Source organism: Heptranchias perlo, chromosome 1 (assembly GCF_035084215.1).
Source record: "Heptranchias perlo isolate sHepPer1 chromosome 1, sHepPer1.hap1, whole genome shotgun sequence".
NCBI lineage: Eukaryota > Metazoa > Chordata > Chondrichthyes > Hexanchiformes > Hexanchidae > Heptranchias > Heptranchias perlo.
This window is the reverse complement of record NC_090325.1, coordinates 115,700,900-115,720,342: the sequence shown is the minus strand read 5'-3', so window position 1 is coordinate 115,720,342 and position 19,443 is coordinate 115,700,900. Positions and strand designations below refer to the sequence as shown.

The following is a 19,443-nucleotide window of genomic DNA, read 5'->3' as shown; positions in this document are numbered from 1 at the left end:
CACTCCCTCAGTACTAGAACATAAGAAATAGGAGCAGGAGTAGGCCATACGGCCCCTCGAGCCTGCTCTGCCATTCAGTAAGATCATTGCTGATCTTCCACCTCAACTCCACCTTCCTGCCCGATCCCCATATCCCTTGATTGCCCTAGAGTCCAAAAATCTGTCTGGACTAGAGTGTCAGCCTAGATTATGTGCTCAAATTTCTGGAGTGGGACTTGAACCCACAACCTTCTAACTCAGGCGAACATGCTACCACTGAGCCACAGCTGTCACCTTGTAGAGATAATTGAGTAGCAGGAGTTATAATCCTGGCCCTCTTCCTTCCTCCCCATCACCTACCTGTTGTGTATCGTTTATCATTTAGGGACCACGCTGGGCTTGCATTTACCAACTGAACTGTTTTGAATTTTGAATTTAAGTTACTGTGGTTCATTTCTATCCAGAAATTAGTGGTAGAAAATATGCTATTTATAACACTTTTCATTGGTCTTTTTAAAAAAAAAGTCTAAGGTTTCAATTGCTAATATATGCTGGTCATGTGGGGAAAAAATATATAAACACCAATAGTGATTATAATTACTGGGGAAGTTATACTGTAAATTATAAATATAATATTTCATAATTGATTTAAATTAGACCAAAAATCTAAAAGAAAACTAATTGAGATGGTAGTCAGCACTGTTACGCTGGGATTTGGTCTTGTACCTCTGATTTCTCGCCTGATGAATTCCTGATATCAGTTGTGCTATCAGGTGAAGTGCAGCAATGAAAGCTGTGTTCCTCTGTAGCTAGTAGAATAGATAAGGGGGAACCAGTGGATGTGGTGTATTTGGATTTTCAGAAGGCTTTCAATAAGGTCCTATACAAGAGGTTGGTGAACAAAGTGAGAGCACATGGAATTGGGGGTAATATACAGGCATGGATTGAGAATTGGTTAACAGACAGAAAACAGAGAGTAGGAATAAATGGGTCTTTTTCAGGTTGGCAGACTGTGACTAGTGGGGTACCACAGGGATCAGTGCTTGGGCCCCAGCTATTCACAATCTGTATCAATTATTTGGATGAGGGGACCAAATGTAATATTTCCAAGTTTGCTGATGACATAAAACTGGGTGGGAATGTGAGTTGTGAGGAGGATGCAAAGAGGCTTCAAGGGGATATAGACAGGCTAAGTGAGTGGGCAAGAACATGGCAGATGGAATATAATGTGGAAAAATGTGCAGTTATCCACTTTGGATGGAAAAACAGAAATGCAGAGTATTTTTTAAATGGTGAGAGATTGGGAAATGTTGATGTTCAAAGGGACCTGGGTGTCCTTGTACATGAGTCACTGAAAGCTAACATACAGGTAAGAAAGCAATTAGGAAGGCAAATGGTATGTTGGCCTTTATTATAAGAGGATTTGAGTACAGGAGTAAAGATATCTTACTGCAATTACATAGGGCCTTGGTGAGACCGCATCTGGTGTATTGTGTACAATTTTGGTCTCCTTACCTAAGAAAGGATATACTTGCCATAGAGGGAGTGCAACTTAGGTTCACCAGACTGATTCCTGGGATGGCGGGTTTGTCGTATGAGGAGAGATTGAGTAGACTAAGCCAGTATTCTCTGGAGTTTAGAAGAATGAGAGGTGATCTCATTGAAACATACCAAATTCTTACAAGGCTCGACAGGGTAGATGCAGGGAGGATGTTTCCCCTGGCTGGGGAGTCTAGAACCAGGGGTCACAGTCTCAGAATAAGTGGTTAGGCCATTTAGGACTGAGATGAGGAGAAATTTTTTCAGTTAGAGGGTGGTGAATCTTTGGAATTCTCTACGCCAGAGTGGTGTGGAGGCTCAGTCATTGAGTATATTCAAAACAGAGATTGATAGATTTCTAGATATTGAAGGCATCAAGGGATATGGGGATGGTGCAGGAAAATGGCGTTGAGGTAGAAGATCAGCCAACCTTGTTGAATGGCGGAGCAGGTTCAAGGGGATGGTCTACTCCTGCACCTATTTCTTACGTTCTTATGTTCTCTCCACACCCTGCCCCAAAGAAGTATTTAGTATTACCCCAAGCTGCTGTCACACACCTAACAGCCATCTGGAAGGATTTGGGTGCAGGGAAACATGGTCACTTGGGAAGAACTGAAATGTGGGAATTAAAAACAGAGTATTGCAGTATTTGTGGTTAATCTGCTAGCTGTGCAAGGACTCTTTCTCCTCTTGCAGTTGTTTCTCTCCAGTTTTGGTGATGTGACTCTGAATTTGTCTAGAGATATTTATGGTACTGTGATTGGCATGGAGAGTGTGGGAAAGGGAAGAAGAGAAGAAGCACGATGGTGTAATTTTCCATTCTCGGAGAGACATTCCAGTTTGATCACGTGGTCCAAAATCTAGCACTGCAATGGAGAAATAATCAAACTCGCCCAAGCTCTCAGATTCCGAACTCGCAATCCCCTGAGGTGTTGTCACATGCTGAACCATTCAAACTACCAGGCTGCTCTCAAGTGTTAAGTTGGAGATCTTTCAGGTTTTATGATTGTATAAATATTGAGGGGAAAAAATTATTCTATAATGCGGTTTTAATTTTGAATATCGATGTTAAATGACTGTATTTCATGTTGATTTTCTTTTTTATGTTTTAAAATGTTTTATTTCAGATTGACGTGGAAGTAAGTGAGAGCAAAAAGCAAAAGCTGGATAAAGAAAACAAGTTGTCCTCTTCAAGCCATAAGGAATCCAGTCATAAGCGGTGTGTATCTAATATCACAATTTCTAAAATTAGCCAGAGAGAGATTTAATGTAACACAGTTAAGCAGTTCTCATCAGACACCTGTTGAACTCAGTATTGCTGATTCACTAGCCACAGCTAAAAGTACTGCTTCCTACATATGTGCTTTGGATATATTTAGCACATAAACTTGCTGAACTGCAGATCATTTCTGTGCAGATCATAAAAAATTTCAGTACTTGAGATATGAACAGACTTTGCATTTCTTAAATCAAGTATGATTTGACAGAATTTTTGGTACTGACTGACACCAGCTTCAAAGCATTGCACTAAAAGAGGTTGCGTCAGCACACCCAGGCTACAAATTCAAGCACGTCTGTGGTGGGATTTTCTATAAGTTAGAGCCTGCTGTACAAGTGTATTTTAACAAATCCCTCAACAAGGCAGTTACTAATTTATGAAACAAAACTATAGTTCAGTTGAATATAAGCAAAAACATTGTCAGTTTAAATACCTTTCAACAGTCCTACAGGCAATATTTTTTCTAAATTGAAATCTGACAAATCACGAATACATCAACATTCTCTTTTGCATTATGTATGAGGAGGAGATTCTAATGGAAGGTTCTCTCTACTTTTCTCTTTTTCGTTCCATTTCAAATTTGAGTGTGGGTGTTCTATTCTACTATAACTGTTATGTTGAAAGAGGAAGGCTGTACGCTAGAGGTCTGTTATCAGGAAGTGTTTTCATCTGCTTATGGTCCCTAGGTTCCTATCCTGTTGCTATTGATAAATATTAATGACTCCTTCTTAAGTGTGCACCTTTCATTTTGAATATTAAAATATCTACAAACATAATGCTTGCCAGTAATTTGTGTCAAGAGGCTAATTCTACTTTGTTAACTGAAAGGTAACAAAAATTTTCCGTTAATCCTTCCTCGTAGAGTTTCCAAATCTTCCTCTGAAAAGGAAAAACCATTTCTGCCGCCACCTCCATCTCCTTTACCGAAACCAGCAACGGTTGCCCACAAAAGGCACAACAGTGGAAGCAGTACTTCCAGCCAAGTCTCCACAATGAGTACTAGTGAAACCAAGGTTAAGAGCAGCAAGAATAACTCTTCATCCAGATTGTTATCTTCCAAGCACAAAAGAACAGAGGATAAACAGTCAGTGCACTTAAAAAGCAAGGTAAGGATGTCAAATCTCTGCTTCATTTGTTGACTCATGGGTAAGAAACATCAAGTGGGTTATGGCATCGTTGGATGTAAAGTTCAAATGCAGTCTTGAATATTTAATGTGTGGTGTGCCCAATTGAACATTAGGGGTTAGATGTAAAATTATTTGTGGAATTTGTTTAATTGGCTGGTTTCGCTTTTACAATTTAAACTGATTAAAATGACAGCTTCCTTTCCTTTTCCTGTTGCTTGCTCACTGATGTTCAGTTAAGATTCTGCATGAATTACTCTGCTCCAGAGCTCTTCACAGCCTTGATCCAGACATCAACTCTAGAGCTGAGTGCCTGAGGACAGATGAGAGTAGCTGCCCTCAACATCGAGGCAGTATTTAACTGAATATGGCACCAAGGAACCCCAGCAAAACTACAACTAATGGGAAAACCCTCTGGTAGCTAGAATCATATCTGATAAGACGGATGTGGTTGTCCGAGGCCAATCATCACAGCCCCTGGACATCGCTGCAGGAATTTCTGAGAGAAGGATGCTGGGCCCAATCATCTTCAGCCACTTGTTCAGTGATCACCCCTCTGTCACAAGCTCAGGAGTGGGGCTGTTCACTGATGGTTCACTGGACCAACCATACTAACACTGGCTACAAGAGCAGAGCAGGGACTGGGTACTCTGCGAAGAGTGGCTCATCTTCGCCATGTACATTGCTCAAGTCAGGAGTGTGATGGAATACTCACAGTTTGCCTGGATGGTACAGCTGCAGCAGCACTCAAGAAGCTTGACACCATCCAGGACACAGCAGTTCACTCGATCGGCACCCTGCCACTGAATTCAGTATCCAGCTCTGCATCACCAGCGTCCTGTGGCTGCAGTATAAATGATCTATAGGTGCACTGCACCAACTCGCTCACCTGTCACTTCTCATTACAGATGCTGACTGGTCTGCTGTGTATTTCCAGCATTTTCTATTTTTATTTCAGATTTGTAGTTTTTCTTTTTATTTTTAATGAATTATCGGAATCTGTTTGAACGATTCATGGATTTAAATCCAACAGTATAACTGGAGTATGGACAGTTTATAACAGGTTTCCTTTTTAATGTGTGTAATATGATCATTATTTTTTAAATGGCTGAGGATGCCATTGATTAAAATAGCTGGTAATTGAATAATGCTACAAAAATAATTGGAAACTTAGTGCAACATTGCAGTGGAATTTTTTTTTTCCCGCTGTTTCCCCCTCCTCTTCCAAAAACAGTGACCCACGATTCCAAAGGTGTTGGGCAGGCTTCTACAGTCTTGTCCAAGTGGCCGCTCTCCATGTGGAACCTAGACAGGAGTATTGCAGCTGCCTTCATATAACATGTAATACGTGCACTTTTCAGCAGTGGTCATTGGATAGCGATTGGCTTTGAAAAGTGGTTTCTTCCCTCACTGAGGGGCACTGAAGCCATTCGTAATGCCGCTACTGTTGCCCTGCCTGAGATCTTCTAATTCGACACAGACACGGGATGGCACATGGGATCTTCCTGTTCTTTGTGGGTCAGTACCATGTCATATGGTGTGTTTGCCCAATCAGCCAACATGGAAGCACAATGGGTTATAGCTTTATACAGTTGTGACATTGAAAGGATTAAAATGAACATCTGTAAAACTTTATTATCCACAGGTGTCTTACCAGGGTACTGCCAGTAATACCACTCCAGAACAATCCCTCCCTAATGGAAATCCCAAACCAACGAGGCCTCTACTCAAGTTTGATGACAAGTAATTTATTTTGATTTCATTGTGTTCTTTTCCATAGCACCAAAACATGCTGTAAAGTATAACCTAGTCTGACTACAACTTCATACTGACCTCTAACCCCTTTTTGTTAAGGCAATATCCGGTAGAGCACCACTTGCAGGAAGCCAAAAAAATAAAGCACAAGGCTGATGTCATGGTAAGTTACTAGTGGTGACATTATCAGAATTGTGGAAAAACAAAGCATCAACTTTGCTGCATTAGGCTTTGGTTGACTGTTTCTTGCTTGATCAGCTAACAAACTTGTCAATGATTTAGAACAAAACTTGAATCTTAAGAACATGGAAAAGCATGCAACAAGAAAATGTTATTAGGCACAGCAAGTTCACTCCTTACATAGCCCATGCAAACGTACTCTAGTGTGGATATAAAAGAAATGGAAAGGTGCACAGTAGATTCACTAGGATGTTATTGGGGTTGAGGAGTTACAGTTACAAAAACAGACTTGAGAAGTTTGTGGTTTTTTTTTTAAAACTAGAGCTGTAAAGGTTACATAATGACTTGTAGAGATCATCAAGATTATGAAAGGCTGTGATAAGGTAAATGGCAATAGAATATTTCCACTGCTCAGTGAGATAATTACAAAATGAATTAAAAGAAAGATTAGAAAAATTTCTTTATACAGAAGTTGGTTGGAACGTGGAATCCTCTGCCACAAACCATTCTTGAAGCAGAGTTCATAAATTTGCTTAAAAGGCAATTAGATAGTTGCTTGAAAAAGGAATATTAAAGTGAATGAGGAGCGAGCAGGATAATGGGATTAGATTAGATGGCTCATGCAGAGAAAAACACCAGCACAGAATTGATGGGCCGGGTAACCTGTTTCTGTGCCGTGATATTCTATGATTCTATAGGCTGTGCTTCACTTATGAAGAAAACAACAGCAACAACCATAACTCGTATTTATATAGCACCTTCAGCCACCTAGATCCCAAGGTGATTCACTGAGGCATGAATGAAAAAATGGTGAACGTACAAAGGGGAGATTAGGATAGGTGACCAAAAGCTTGGTCAAAAAAGTGGATTTTAAAGGGGCTAGTAGAGTTTAGAGATAGAAAAGAGAGGGATTTATACGTCAGGATGAGAATTATTTATTTTGAGGCACTGGGGGAAGCAGGAGCCAATGTAAGTTAGCAAGGATAGGGATGATGGGCAAATAGAACTTGGTGCAGGACCTGAAATTGAGGGAGGGAAGGAGGGAGGGAGGCTGGCCGGGAGATCTTTGGAGATACTGAGTTTGGAGGTGACAAAGGCATCGATGATGGTTTCAGCGGTAGATGGGCTGAGGTGGGGACGGAGGTGGTCAATGTTAGAGGTGGAAGTAGAATATGGGATTGGAAGTTCAGCTTGAAATCGAACAGGTCGCCAAGGTTGTAAACAGCCTGTTTCAACTCATGACAGTGTCCAGGGAGGGGGATGGAGTCGATGGCAAGAGTACGGAGCTGGTAGTGGTGGCTAAAGACAATGTCTTTAGGATTTCCATTGTTTAGCTGGAGAAGCATCGGCTCATCCACGACTGGATGTCGGACATGCAATTTGACAGCATAGAGCAGTAAAGAAATTGGAAGAGATGGTGGAGAGGTAGGACTAAATATGGAAGCTGACCCATGTCTGTGGATGATGTCACCAAAGGGGCAGCATATAGATGAGGAAGAGGAGGAGGCTAAGGATAGATTTTTTGGGGACACGGCAAGCGACCTTGCAGGTGTGGGAAGAGCAGCCATTGTTAGAGATGCTATAGCTCGCACAGATAGACAAGAGTGGAACTAACTGAAGGCAGTACTATGGAGCTGGACAACAGATGTGAGTGCAGAAGAAGGATGATGTGATCGACAATGTCGAGCAGAGATAATGTACCACAATTACAGTCAGAGGAAAATGTTCTGCAAAAGTTTTGATGAGGGAAAATTCTGCAAAACTCTACAATGTCTATCCTTCAGTTGGTCACTTTTCACCAGTGCTAGTTCCTTGTTCACTGTAGCACAGCAGTCATTCTAATGTTCTATGGACAATTTGATTATCTCCATTCACCCTTATTTCAACGGCATTCAATCCTATTCCTAAACAACTATTTGTCTTAAGCTGCTTTTGCTGGGCATCCATTCCACTATGTTGGCTGGATGTGAGAGTCAATCCCTGATTCAGGCGAGTAAAGTCATGATTTGAATTTTGAAAGCAATCCAGTCAGTCAGGCTTTTGGAGAGGATATTTTGTGTTGCATCCAAATCTTGCAGTGGAACCCAGAAATAGTCAGTAATATAATTTAAATATGATGAAAGATTTTGTAGTATAGAGCAAGCCCACACAACTAGCTTTCTAAATTTCACGTTCTTTCTAGAATCAAATGCAAAAATACTTGAGCTTGGGGTGGGGCGGGGGGATGTTGGTTGGAGGGGGAAATGCAAGCTTCTGTTTTTAAACCACGTGTACACATGATACCCATCCTGACTGTTGACCAATCTGTAGCACAATGAATGGTGGAGCTGGGTTCCAATATTTGTTACATTTGAGTATTATAAATTAAGAAAGTTCAATGTTTTGACACCTTCCTGTTGTTATTCTACTTGATGTAGATCACTAGGTAATGGCAAAATTGTTTGAGGCTGTTGTGATTGGAAAAGTATACATTTTTGAAAGTTGCTTAGAAAAGTGTTGCATGTTAGTAATGTTTTTCATATCTGTTGAGTGAGACATTTGAATAAAAAGTAGCTTCCAGGAGTGATGAGATTGTTTCTTGTATTTTGAAGTTATAAATCCATAGCCGGTGCATTGAATATCTTCTGTCTCTGTCTGCTGTGGGCTAATAATTATATTTTTATGCCTAAGAGAAAGAGTATCTTTATTGCTGAACTTAGATTGGCCAAACCAGGATTAAAAACCCCTGAGACATTTAACAGCTTACTTGTGTATAATCGTCTTATTTATAGATTCAGTTTTATCTGTTATCATTTAGTACTTCATCTCCTACATTCACAGTGTGAGTGGTGTTTCATCTTTGTTACTGCTGTGTGTAGACCCAATTGGAGAATTGATTTCTAATTTCTTTTTACATACTCCAGTGAAGAGATAAAACCTCTAGAAAATGAAGATTTTTTTTTTAGGTAAATTTCTCTTTTAGGAAGAGAGGAAAATGCTTTTTGTCCCAATCTATAAATGGTCATAGAGAAGCATTGTTCATTTCAATTGTTTGTGGTGTTCCATGTTTTGCACTTCAAAATTAACACAAGACACAATTAGAGTCTTGCAGTAATTGTTTGAACTACAAAATATTTTGAAGATTCAAATTGTACTTTACTAAGGTTTTTTCTCTCTTACTTTTCCTCCCACTTTTCTGAAGGAATTTGCTTTCTGAGACACAGTCCATGGCTGTCAAGTATCCTCTGGTAACTTGCCTGAGAAGGCATTATTTACGTGTGTGCCTTGCTGGTGAGTGTTGGCAACCTAATCAGTCATGGGTGGGAGCGGCAGAACTGAGCCCTGCTTAATCCTGCCCTCACCCAATATCCCTGCATGTGCACTGTCAGCAAGGATTGGATAGCAATCAAGGGTGGATACTTTTTTTTGTCCTGCACCTCTAGCCCAGGGGTCCTGAGGCAAATTACACAATGCTCATACTGCTACCTCAGCTGAGAGAATCTAACTGCACATACCAGGGATCTAACTGAGGGTGTTTTAAAAATATAAATCTCATGGTAAATAAATTTAAAAAAAAACATTTTTAGTAAGGTTATTTTTTTCCACAATTTAGTTAGACAAGATTGGGAAAGCTTTCAACTACTTGGATGCTGCACTATCGTTTGTTGAGAGTGGAATAGCCATGGAAGGTGAAGCACAGCCACCAAAGTCTGCTTATACCATGTTTTCCGAAACAGTGGATTTGATCAAGTAAGTGCCCTCATTTCTTGATCTAGTCAACAAATTGATCAGTTTATTTTAAAGTCATTAATGACTAAAGAAAGTGCAAGAAATGACCATGTTTTATTGTTAATTTCCATTTCCATTTGTGTTAATCACATAAATATTTAAATATAATCATTTTGTAACTTCCTTTCAGATACATTATGAAACTAAAAAACTTCACCGACTCATCAGCAACTACTGTAGAGAAAATATTTGTAGTATTATGGTAGGTAAAAACTTTCACTTAATATTGAGCCTTTTTAATGTAATAAAATGTCCCAAAGCACTTCACAAAGGGGAAGATACCCACAGTGGTGGGGGAGAAGGTTACAGTTGGTAACCAAAAGGTATGATCAAAATGATTGGTTATGAGGAGGCTCTTGAAGGAGGGAAGGGACAGGAGGGTTTCGGGAGAGCATTCCAAAGTGTGGGAACGAGACAGCTGAAGACTGCAGCAGGAGAGATGATGCAAAAGGTCAGAGGGCGCATGCAGGTGCATATGGCTGAAAGGTTGCAGAGGCAAGGAGGGACGGGACCGTGGAGGGACTTGCAGAGGAAGTCAAGGATCAGCGGATAGGGAACCAAAGAAGATTAATGAGAATGTAGGTGATGGGAAACAGTGTTTAGTATGATGTGGAGATGCCGGTGATGGACTGGGGTTGACAATTGTAAACAATTTTACAACACCAAGTTATAGTCCAGCAATTTTATTTTAAATTCACAAGCTTTCGGAGACTTCCTCCTTCCTCAGGTAAGCACAAGGTTTAACATTTACCTGAGGAAGGAGGAAGTCTCCGAAAGCTTGTGAATTTAAAATAAAATTGCTGGACTATAACTTGGTGTTGTAAAATTGTTTACAAGTGTTTAGTATGTGATGGATGTAGGCAGCAGAGTTTTGGGCAAGTTGCAATTTGTGAAAGGTGGAATTTAAGAGACAGGCAAGGAGAGTGTTTGAGTAATCGATTCTGGACGTTACAATGTGAATAAGGGTTTCAATGGCATTAGGAGTAGAAACGGGCAATATTGCAGAGGTTGAAATGAGGGGTCTTGGTGGCTAGGATGTGGGGTTTGAAGCTCAGCTCAGAATCAAACAGAACATCGGGGCTGTACACTGTTGGACTCAGCATGAGGGAGCTGCCAAGGAGAAGGATGGGGTTAGGATTAAGGTGCACAGTTTTTGGCAGGAGTTAAACAGGATTTCCTTGGTCTTGCCGATGTTGAGTTGAAGGAAGTTCTTGCTCATTCAGGACATGATGTTCACTGTGCTGTCCATTTGCTTCGTGGTGATCAAAGAATCGAGGATGGTGGCAGTGAGATGAGTTGGGTGTCTTCATACATGTGCAAGTTGACCCTATGTCTATGACTGATGTTGCTGAGGAGCAGCATGCAAACATTGAAAGGAAGGGGGCCAAGGATGGAGATGTAGGGCATACCTCAGGCTGACTTAATCGGGAGAGGTAGGTGTGGAACCAAGCTAGGGCAGTGACACAGAGGAGAAACTGTGGAGGAGGATATAATGGTCAACCATCTTGAGTGGTGCAGAGATTAAGAAAGGATACTGCAATCGTAGTGACAAAGATATCATTGGTCTCGGGACTGTCGTGCAGCTGTGTGTATTTTTTTTCTTCTAATTGTTGCTTATCTTTTTTTTAAATCATCAAATGTTCCTAAAGCTGATTTTTAAAAGTTGAAATGTAATTGCTGTAATCTAATCCTATTTTGTTTCAATTTGTAGCTATAAACGTGATGAGTGCTGTAATTTGTGTTTCCTTTTTCAATTTGCAATTGATAGTATCCGCTGCCAGTCTTTGCTTTCTATGGCAATGTTTCGATTTAAGAAAGATACTGCTTTGAAGTACTCGAGGACCTTAACCGAACATTTCAAGGTAAGCACAAGGTTTGAATAGCTGAGTGGATTTGTTAGCCACCGACACGTGATGTCCACATGAATTTTTCAGGTTACATCAATTAACTACTTGATGCATTAGAAGTGTTGACAGAAGTTCAGTCTCAAAACTAATAACCTTGCCATATGCAATAATTGGTACAGAACCATACAGATGAGGAAGGTGACGGGTTCAAACACTGGTCTGTGTTGCGTTAGCTAATCTCAACCAAGGCAGCAGTTGGGAGCAATGCAGCTGGGGAGGAGGAGGAGGAGAGGGGGAGGGAGGGTTGGGGGTGGAGGAGGGGTTGGAGAAATCAGCGACAATTCCTGCTTCTAAGAATGATCTGCTGACTCCTCCCCAAAAGTGCACGTTTAGCTGTTGGATAGGGGCAGGGTCAAGCTTCACTGTAATGCCCTCCCACTGCCTTATGTCACTGACACTCGCGTCTAAACAGATTAATCAAGAATGGCCATTTGGGCAAAGCATCAGAATGCAATTGGCACATGAGTAACAGTACCCAAACACCTGTCAGCGTCTTCAGAAGAGGAAGAAAGAAAAATGAGAGAGAAAAAAATTGTAATTTTGCTGGTCCCAAAGCTTTTGACAGCAAATTGAGTGTTTGTCTTGTGTTCTAGAGTTCTTCCAGGACAGCTCAAGCTCCATCTCCTTGTGTTGCCAGGTAATTAGTGCATGCAGCTGTAATGTTCATCTCCTTAGATCAATACTTTAAATATTGCATTGCCTAAAATATACATATTATTACTCCCATATATCCTGACTTATTCCCTATTAATCAACTGTGGATTAGCACAGCTAAATTTACTCATTATAGAATCATAGAATCATAGAAGTTACAACATGGAAACAGGCCCTTCGGCCCAACATGTCCGTGTCGCCCAGTTTATACCACTAAGCTAGTCCCAATTGCCTGCACTTGGCCCATATCCCTCTATACCCATCTTACCCATGTAACTGTCCAAATGCTTTTTAAAAGACAAAATTGTACCCGCCTCTACTACTGCCTCTGGCAGCTCGTTCCAGACACTCACCACCCTTTGAGTGAAAAAATTGCCCCTCTGGACCCTTTTGTATCTCTCCCCTCTCACCTTAAATCTATGCCCCCTCGTTATAGACTCCCCTACCTTTGGGAAAAGATTTTGACTATCGACCTTATCTATGCCCCTCATTATTTTATAGACTTCTATAAGATCACCCCTTAACCTCCTACTCTCCAGGGAAAAAAGTCCCAGTCTGTCTAACCTCTCCCTGTAAGTCAAACCATCAAGTCCCGGTAGCATCCTAGTAAATCTTTTCTGCACTCTTTCTAGTTTAATAATATCCTTTCTATAATAGGGTGACCAGAACTGTACACAGTACTCCAAGTGTGGCCTCACCAAGTGTGGCCTCACCAATGCCCTGTACAACTTCAACAAGACATCCCAACTCCTGCATTCAATGTTCTGACCAATGAAACCAAGCATGCCGAATGCCTTCTTCACCACCCTATCCACCTGTGACTCCACTTTCAAGGAGCTATGAATCTGTACTCCTAGATCTCTTTGTTCTATAACTCTCCCCAACGCCCTACCATTAACGGAGTAGGTCCTGGCCCGATTCGATCTACCAAAATGCATCACCTCACATTTATCTAAATTAAACTCCATCTGCCATTCATCGGCCCACTGGCCCAATTGATCAAGATCCCGTTGTAATCCTAGATAACCTTCTTCACTGTCCACAATGCCACCAATCTTGGTGTCATCTGCAAACTTACTAACCATGCCTCCTAAATTCTCATCCAAATCATTAATATAAATAACAAATAACAGCGGACCCAGCACCGATCCCTGAGGCACACCGCTGGACACAGGCATCCAGTTTGAAAAACAACCCTCTACAACCACCCTCTGTCTTCTGTCGTCAAGCCAATTTTGTATCCAATTGGCTACCTCACCTTGGATCCCATGAGATTTAACCTTATGTAACAACCTACCATGCGGTACCTTGTCAAATGCTTTGCTGAAGTCCATGTAGACCACGTCTACTGCACAGCCCTCATCTATCTTCTTGGTTACCCCTTCAAAAAACTCAATTAAATTCGTGAGACATGATTTTCCTCTCACAAAACCATGCTGACTGTTCCTAATTAGTCCCTGCCTCTCCAAATGCCTGTAGATCCTGTCCCTCAGAATACCCTCTTAACAACTTACCCACTACAGATGTCAGGCTCACTGGTCTGTAGTTCCCAGGCTTTTCCCTGCCGCCCTTCTTAAACAAAGGCACAACATTTGCTACCCTCCAATCTTCAGGCACCTCACCTGTAGCGGTGGATGATTCAAATATCTCTGCTAGGGGACCCACAATTTCCTCCCTAACCTCCCATAACGTCCTGGGATACATTTCATCAGGTCCCGGAGATTTATCTACCTTGATGCGCGTTAAGACTTCCAGCACCTCCCTCTCTGTAATATGTACACTCCTCAAGACATCACTATTTATTTCCCCAAGTTCCCTAACATCCATGCCTTTCTCAACCGTAAATACCGATGTGAAATATTCATTCAGGATCTCACCCATTTCTTGTGGTTCCGCACATAGATGACCTTGTTGATCCTTAAGAGGCCCTACTCTCTCCCTAGTTACCCTTTTGCCCTTTATGTATTTGTAGAAGCTCTTTGGATTCACCTTTGCCTGATCTGCCAAAGCAATCTCATATCCCCTTTTTGCCCTCCTGATTTCTCTCTTAACTCTACTCCGGCAATCTCTATACTCTTCAAGGGATCCACTTGATCCCAGCTGCCTATGCATGTCATATGCCTCCTTCTTCTTTTTGACTAGTGCCTCAATCTCCCGAGTCATCCAAGGTTCCCTACTTCTACCAGCCTTGCCCTTTACTTTATAAGGAATGTGCTTACCCTGAACCCTGGTTAACACACTTTTGAAAGCCTCCCACTTACCAGACGTCCCTTTGCCTGCCAACAGACTCTCCCAATCAACTTCTGAAAGTTCCTGTCTAATACAATCAAAATTGGCCTTTCCCCAATTTAGAATTTTAACTTTTGGGCCAGACCTATCCTTCTCCATAGCTATCTTAAAACTAATGGAATTATGATCACTTGTCCCAAAGTGATCCCTCACTAACACTTCTGTCACCTGCCCTTCCTTATTTCCCAAGAGGAGGTCAAGTTTTGCCCCCTCTCTAGTCGGGCCATCCACATACTGAATGAGAAATTCCTCCTGAATACACTCAACAAATTTCTCTCCATCCAAGCCCCTAATGCTATGGCTGTCCCAGTCAATGTTGGGAAAGTTAAAGTCCCCTACTATTACCACCCTATTTTTCTTGCAGCTGTCTGTAATCTCCTTACATATTTGCTCCTCAATTTCCCGTTGACTATTTGGGGGTCTGTAGTACAATCCTATCAAAGTGATCTCTCCCTTCTTATTTTTCAGTTCTACCCATATAGACTCAGTGGGCGAACCCTCGGATATATCCCCTCTCACTACTGCCGTGATGTTCTCCCTAATCAAGAACGCAACTCCCCCTCCTCTCTTACCTCCTGCTCTATCTTTCCTATAGCATCTGTACCCTGGAACATTGAGCTGCCAGTCCTGCCCCTCCCTTAGCCATGGTTCAGTAATAGCTATAACATCCCAGTCCCATGTACCCATCCATGCCCTGAGTTCATCTGCCTTGCCCATCAGACTTCTTGCATTGAAATAAATGCAGTTTAATCTAGACTTCCCTTAACATCGTTAATCCTTCAGTTTGGACTTAACCACACACCAACTATGTGGAATGTACAGGCTGCCATTGCCCATTATCCACCAGTGCAAAATGTGATCAGGCCATCTCTGTTAACTCTACTGCTCCCTGCAGTTGAATAGCCTGCCAATACTTACTGTTAAGACTTGCGTGACATCTGGACTTCATGGACAGGTTGTTGTTTTGTATCCAATATTCTGTATGTAATACTCTCATGTATCCATTAATTCTTTATGTAATCGAGTTGATATATTGAGAATTCGTGAAGAGTACTCTAATCCTCTGGTTTGACATTTTAAGAAATCAGTTGCAGTGTTACTTTTGGGATGGGGGAGGAGGAGAACAACCACCTCGATAGGCAAGGGATGATGTATATTTAGGTATATTGCGTACAAGGTCAGTCTTAATTTCTTGTCTTTCTGTTCAGAGGTACTGGTACACCTTCTCCACTGTCTCAGACACCATCCCCTGCCAGCTCCGGAGGTTCCCAGCCAGCATCTAGTGCCAGTAATGGTGGAAGTGGATCATCTGTTGCCATTCCACACACGATTCATCAGCTGGCCTCCACCTACGTCAACATCACCTCCATCTTCCTTCATGGCCATGATCTGTGGGAACAAGCAGATGCACTAGCGAAAAAAAACAGGGGTAAGAAAAAACCGAGAAAAGATAACGGGGAGGGGGAAGGGTTTCCTTGTGACTCACTAAATAAACTTGATGACACTGTTTTCACCATCAACAATTTATCATGTAAAAATGCCATTAGTAAAGTGAAAATTTAAATTACCGATTGCATAAGATCCTTTTTTTTTATATAAAAGAGAAGGAAAGAGTGTTTAGAGTAGCACCTTAAAGTGACCAGTAATGTTTGATTATTGTTTGACTATTGTAGTACAACCAGAAAAGTGCCAGGCAATGACCGTCGCCAACAAGAGAGAGTCTAACCACCTCCCCTTGACATTCAATGGCATTACCATCACCGAATTCCCCCCCCCCCACCATCAACATCCTGGGGGGTTCACCATTGACCAGAAACTTAACCGGACCAGCCACATAAATACTGTGGCTACAAGAGCAGGTCAGAGGCTGGGTATTCTGAGTGACTCACCTCCTGACTCCCCAAAGTCTTTCCACTGTCTACATGGCACAGCTCAGGAGTGTGATGGAATACTCTCCACTTGCCTGGATGAGTGCAACTCCAACAACACTCGAAGCTTGACACCATCCAGGACAAAGCAGCCCGCTTGATTGGCACCCCATCCACCACCCTAAACATTCACTCCCTTCACCACTGGCACACCATGGCTGCAGAATGTACCATCCACAGGATGCACTGCAGCAACTCGCCAAGGCTCCTTCGACAGCACCTCCCAACCCTGCGACCTCTACCACCTAGAAGGACAAGGGCAGCAGGCACATGGGAACAACACCACCTCCACATTCTCCTCCAAGTCACATACCATTCCGACTTGGAAATATATCGCTGTTCCTTCATCGTCGCTGGGTCAAAATCCTGGAACTCCCTTCCTAACAGAGAATCTTCACCACACGGACTGCAGTGGTTCAAGAAGGTGACTCCCCACCACCTTCTCGAGGGCAATTAGGGATGGGCAATAAATGCTGGCCTTGCCAGCGACGCCCACATCCCATGAACAAATAAAAAAATAACTGTCTATGTTAACATGAGGAGATAACCTGCTGTAATGTTAAGTATCCAGGCACAGAATCCACACTTGATTGGCACTACAAGTACAGTTTCAGACCTTTGTGGTGCTGTATGATAAAATCTGACACATTGGTCCAATTGCTACAGGATAACAGTAGAGTTTTTACAAATAAGTCCTTTTTGAAGGAAAATGATTAAAAGTGCAATAGGAAAGGGGGAGCCTAAAATGTTCAAATCTGTTTTTATTCATTTATTTAAAGATTCTTTCTCTTTCATGGTATCCAACGCTCAAGTTTCCAATTCCATTTCCTTATTAGGGTTTATTTGAATTGAGCTCCTTGAATGTGATTTTTGAATTCAAATGCTGAGAACAGAAAATAACTGTTTTTGAATAAAACTCCTTCAGATAAGAGTGGGGGGAAGCAATTGAATCTCATTACGTCCCATTCTAGTCCAGTTAACATGCTATAAGGAAATTTCAGTAACTTTAATTGTCTGTCTTTTAGAATTCTTCATGGAGCTTGAAGCAGCAGTTGGCCTTTTATCTTTGACCAGCAGCATGACTGAACTTGTACACTACACCAGACAAGGTTTACACTGGTTGCGACTGGACACTAAATTGCTATAACAAGATGCTGCAAATCATTTTGACATCAGTGTGTTTGTCCTTCAGCACCCAACCCATGACTGTCCTGTGTTTTTTTTTAAATGAGGAAAAACAAATTTAAAGGTGTCTCTGTGCAGCAGAAACTTTGATATAACGTAGGTCGGCACTGAATCATGGCAAAAATGAACCGACTGATCCTTCACTTCGTGAGCAAAAGTGCAATTTTTTTCTCTTGACCCCTCTGGAATTCAGAATGATGAATGCATGGTCTTTGACATTTCTTTGTTGAAGTAACCTTGAAGGATAAAGGGCTGGAAAAGCTCCCTCTCGCCCTGTATTATGGCCAGGAAACAGCAGTAGCTGTTGCCTTCTCTTAACTTGCTGGCAGTAGTGTACATATTGTGCATTAACTGCATGAATTTAGAAAAACATTTAGCAGCTAAAGAATGTTGTATTCAGTCACCGGAACATTGTTGCAGTGATTTCCTGGAAAGCCTTTTAACATGACACCTGATGGACAAGGTGCATCCAGGAGGGAGGATATGTAAATGTTTAAAGTGTCCAACTGTTAATTTTGTTCATACACTAGGAGCTGTGAAAAAGGACTTTACATTTTTTTGTGTGTTTTTTTTTAGATGCATCCATATTTACTGCCATTTCTTTCCTATTTATTAGAAGCCACACCTTTCTTTTCTCGCTGGACCTAGGTATTGCTAGCAAGCATATTTAACAGAATGAAGCGGAGGTTTTTTGGGGGGAGGGGGGTTGAAGAAGTGGTTGATGGGTGTATCCTGTTGGGCATTGTCTGCTCTTCGCATAGTTCAGATCCAAGCTATGTGTAGCTCCTCTCAGAACAATCTTCCATTAATGTTCAGCGTGCCTTAGACGTACTACTTTGTAAATAAGCAGTTGTTTCTAGCCATAGATAAGTTGCTGCTTCAAGGGTAAGGATTAAGGAAAATGTGAAAGGTGTGTTGAATTGTGGTCATGTTCGTATAACACGAGTACACCTTGTTTTCATATAGTTGTCCTTATGAGCAATGAGGATTTGACATGGATCATTATTTCACCAATTTCTGTTCCCTGTACACCAGACTTGTCCTGAGTAAAGGTGAGCAAATGCTTTGGTTGTGACATTACCCTTTTTGTAGTGATTTTGCTACCTCCCGTTTTTTTTTCTAAATATAATCTATAGACAACGGCATATCTGAAAGTACTGATATTTTTATAAATAGAGGAATGGGTTTCTTGCTGTGAAAAAAAAACAACTTTCAAAAATGTTGCAACTGTCAAAGATTTTAGTTTTTAAAAAAAAACCTAAGCAGAAATTTTCAGGAAAATCCTGAAAACTCACTCAATATATATGAATTTAAAAGATCATGCAAAAACCCCAAGCCATTTTTGCTCATCTCTAGTCTTGATAATGCTGCGAGTTAAGTTCCAGCTGCCTGGAAAAGCCCAATATAGTCATAAACCCCAACATACAGCAAACTCCTGCTGCTCAATATTACTGGAATTCATTAATTTTATTTGAAATTGTACTTGCACATATATATTTTGCTGATTGGAATTGCTGCAGAAATGTTCAAGAGTCTACGTATTATATACACAGTAAAACCCAAATGAAATCACAATCCCAGCACTGGCTGATCATTGAGATGAATGAGAAAAGGATACTTGTACTCGATGGCGTGATGGCAGCTTGAGTATTGTGGCCACATGCTGACAATGTTCCAAGACTGTTACAATTATTACCAGCACCATCAATAGATGTAGCATAATGCACTTTGACTTCTAAATTCTTTTGCTCCTCCCATTTATCTACCCGCTCCCCTCCCTTCCAACGAGCACAGTTCTAAGAACAGATGAAAGGATATCTCAAATGAAGGAAGTATGTGAAGCCCTACTCCCTTCT

At 41.4% G+C, this 19,443-nt stretch overlaps 1 protein-coding gene across 1 annotated transcript in view; it reads left to right on the top strand.

Annotated features, from left to right (window-relative positions):
- LOC137325382 (AF4/FMR2 family member 1-like) overlaps nt 1-19,162 on the top strand; it is a 141,862-nt gene extending 122,700 nt beyond the window's left edge. The window contains exons 12-21 of the mRNA XM_067990421.1: nt 2,646-2,737; nt 3,660-3,903; nt 5,567-5,664; nt 5,776-5,839; nt 9,449-9,585; nt 9,755-9,826; nt 11,393-11,486; nt 12,125-12,168; nt 15,683-15,903; nt 17,428-19,162. Coding sequence (XP_067846522.1) covers nt 2,646-2,737; nt 3,660-3,903; nt 5,567-5,664; nt 5,776-5,839; nt 9,449-9,585; nt 9,755-9,826; nt 11,393-11,486; nt 12,125-12,168; nt 15,683-15,903; nt 17,428-17,549 — 1,188 coding nt within the window. The 3' untranslated portion in view covers nt 17,550-19,162. The remainder of the gene's footprint in view (nt 1-2,645; nt 2,738-3,659; nt 3,904-5,566; nt 5,665-5,775; nt 5,840-9,448; nt 9,586-9,754; nt 9,827-11,392; nt 11,487-12,124; nt 12,169-15,682; nt 15,904-17,427) is intronic.
- The last annotated feature ends 281 nt before the right edge of the window (nt 19,163-19,443 follow it).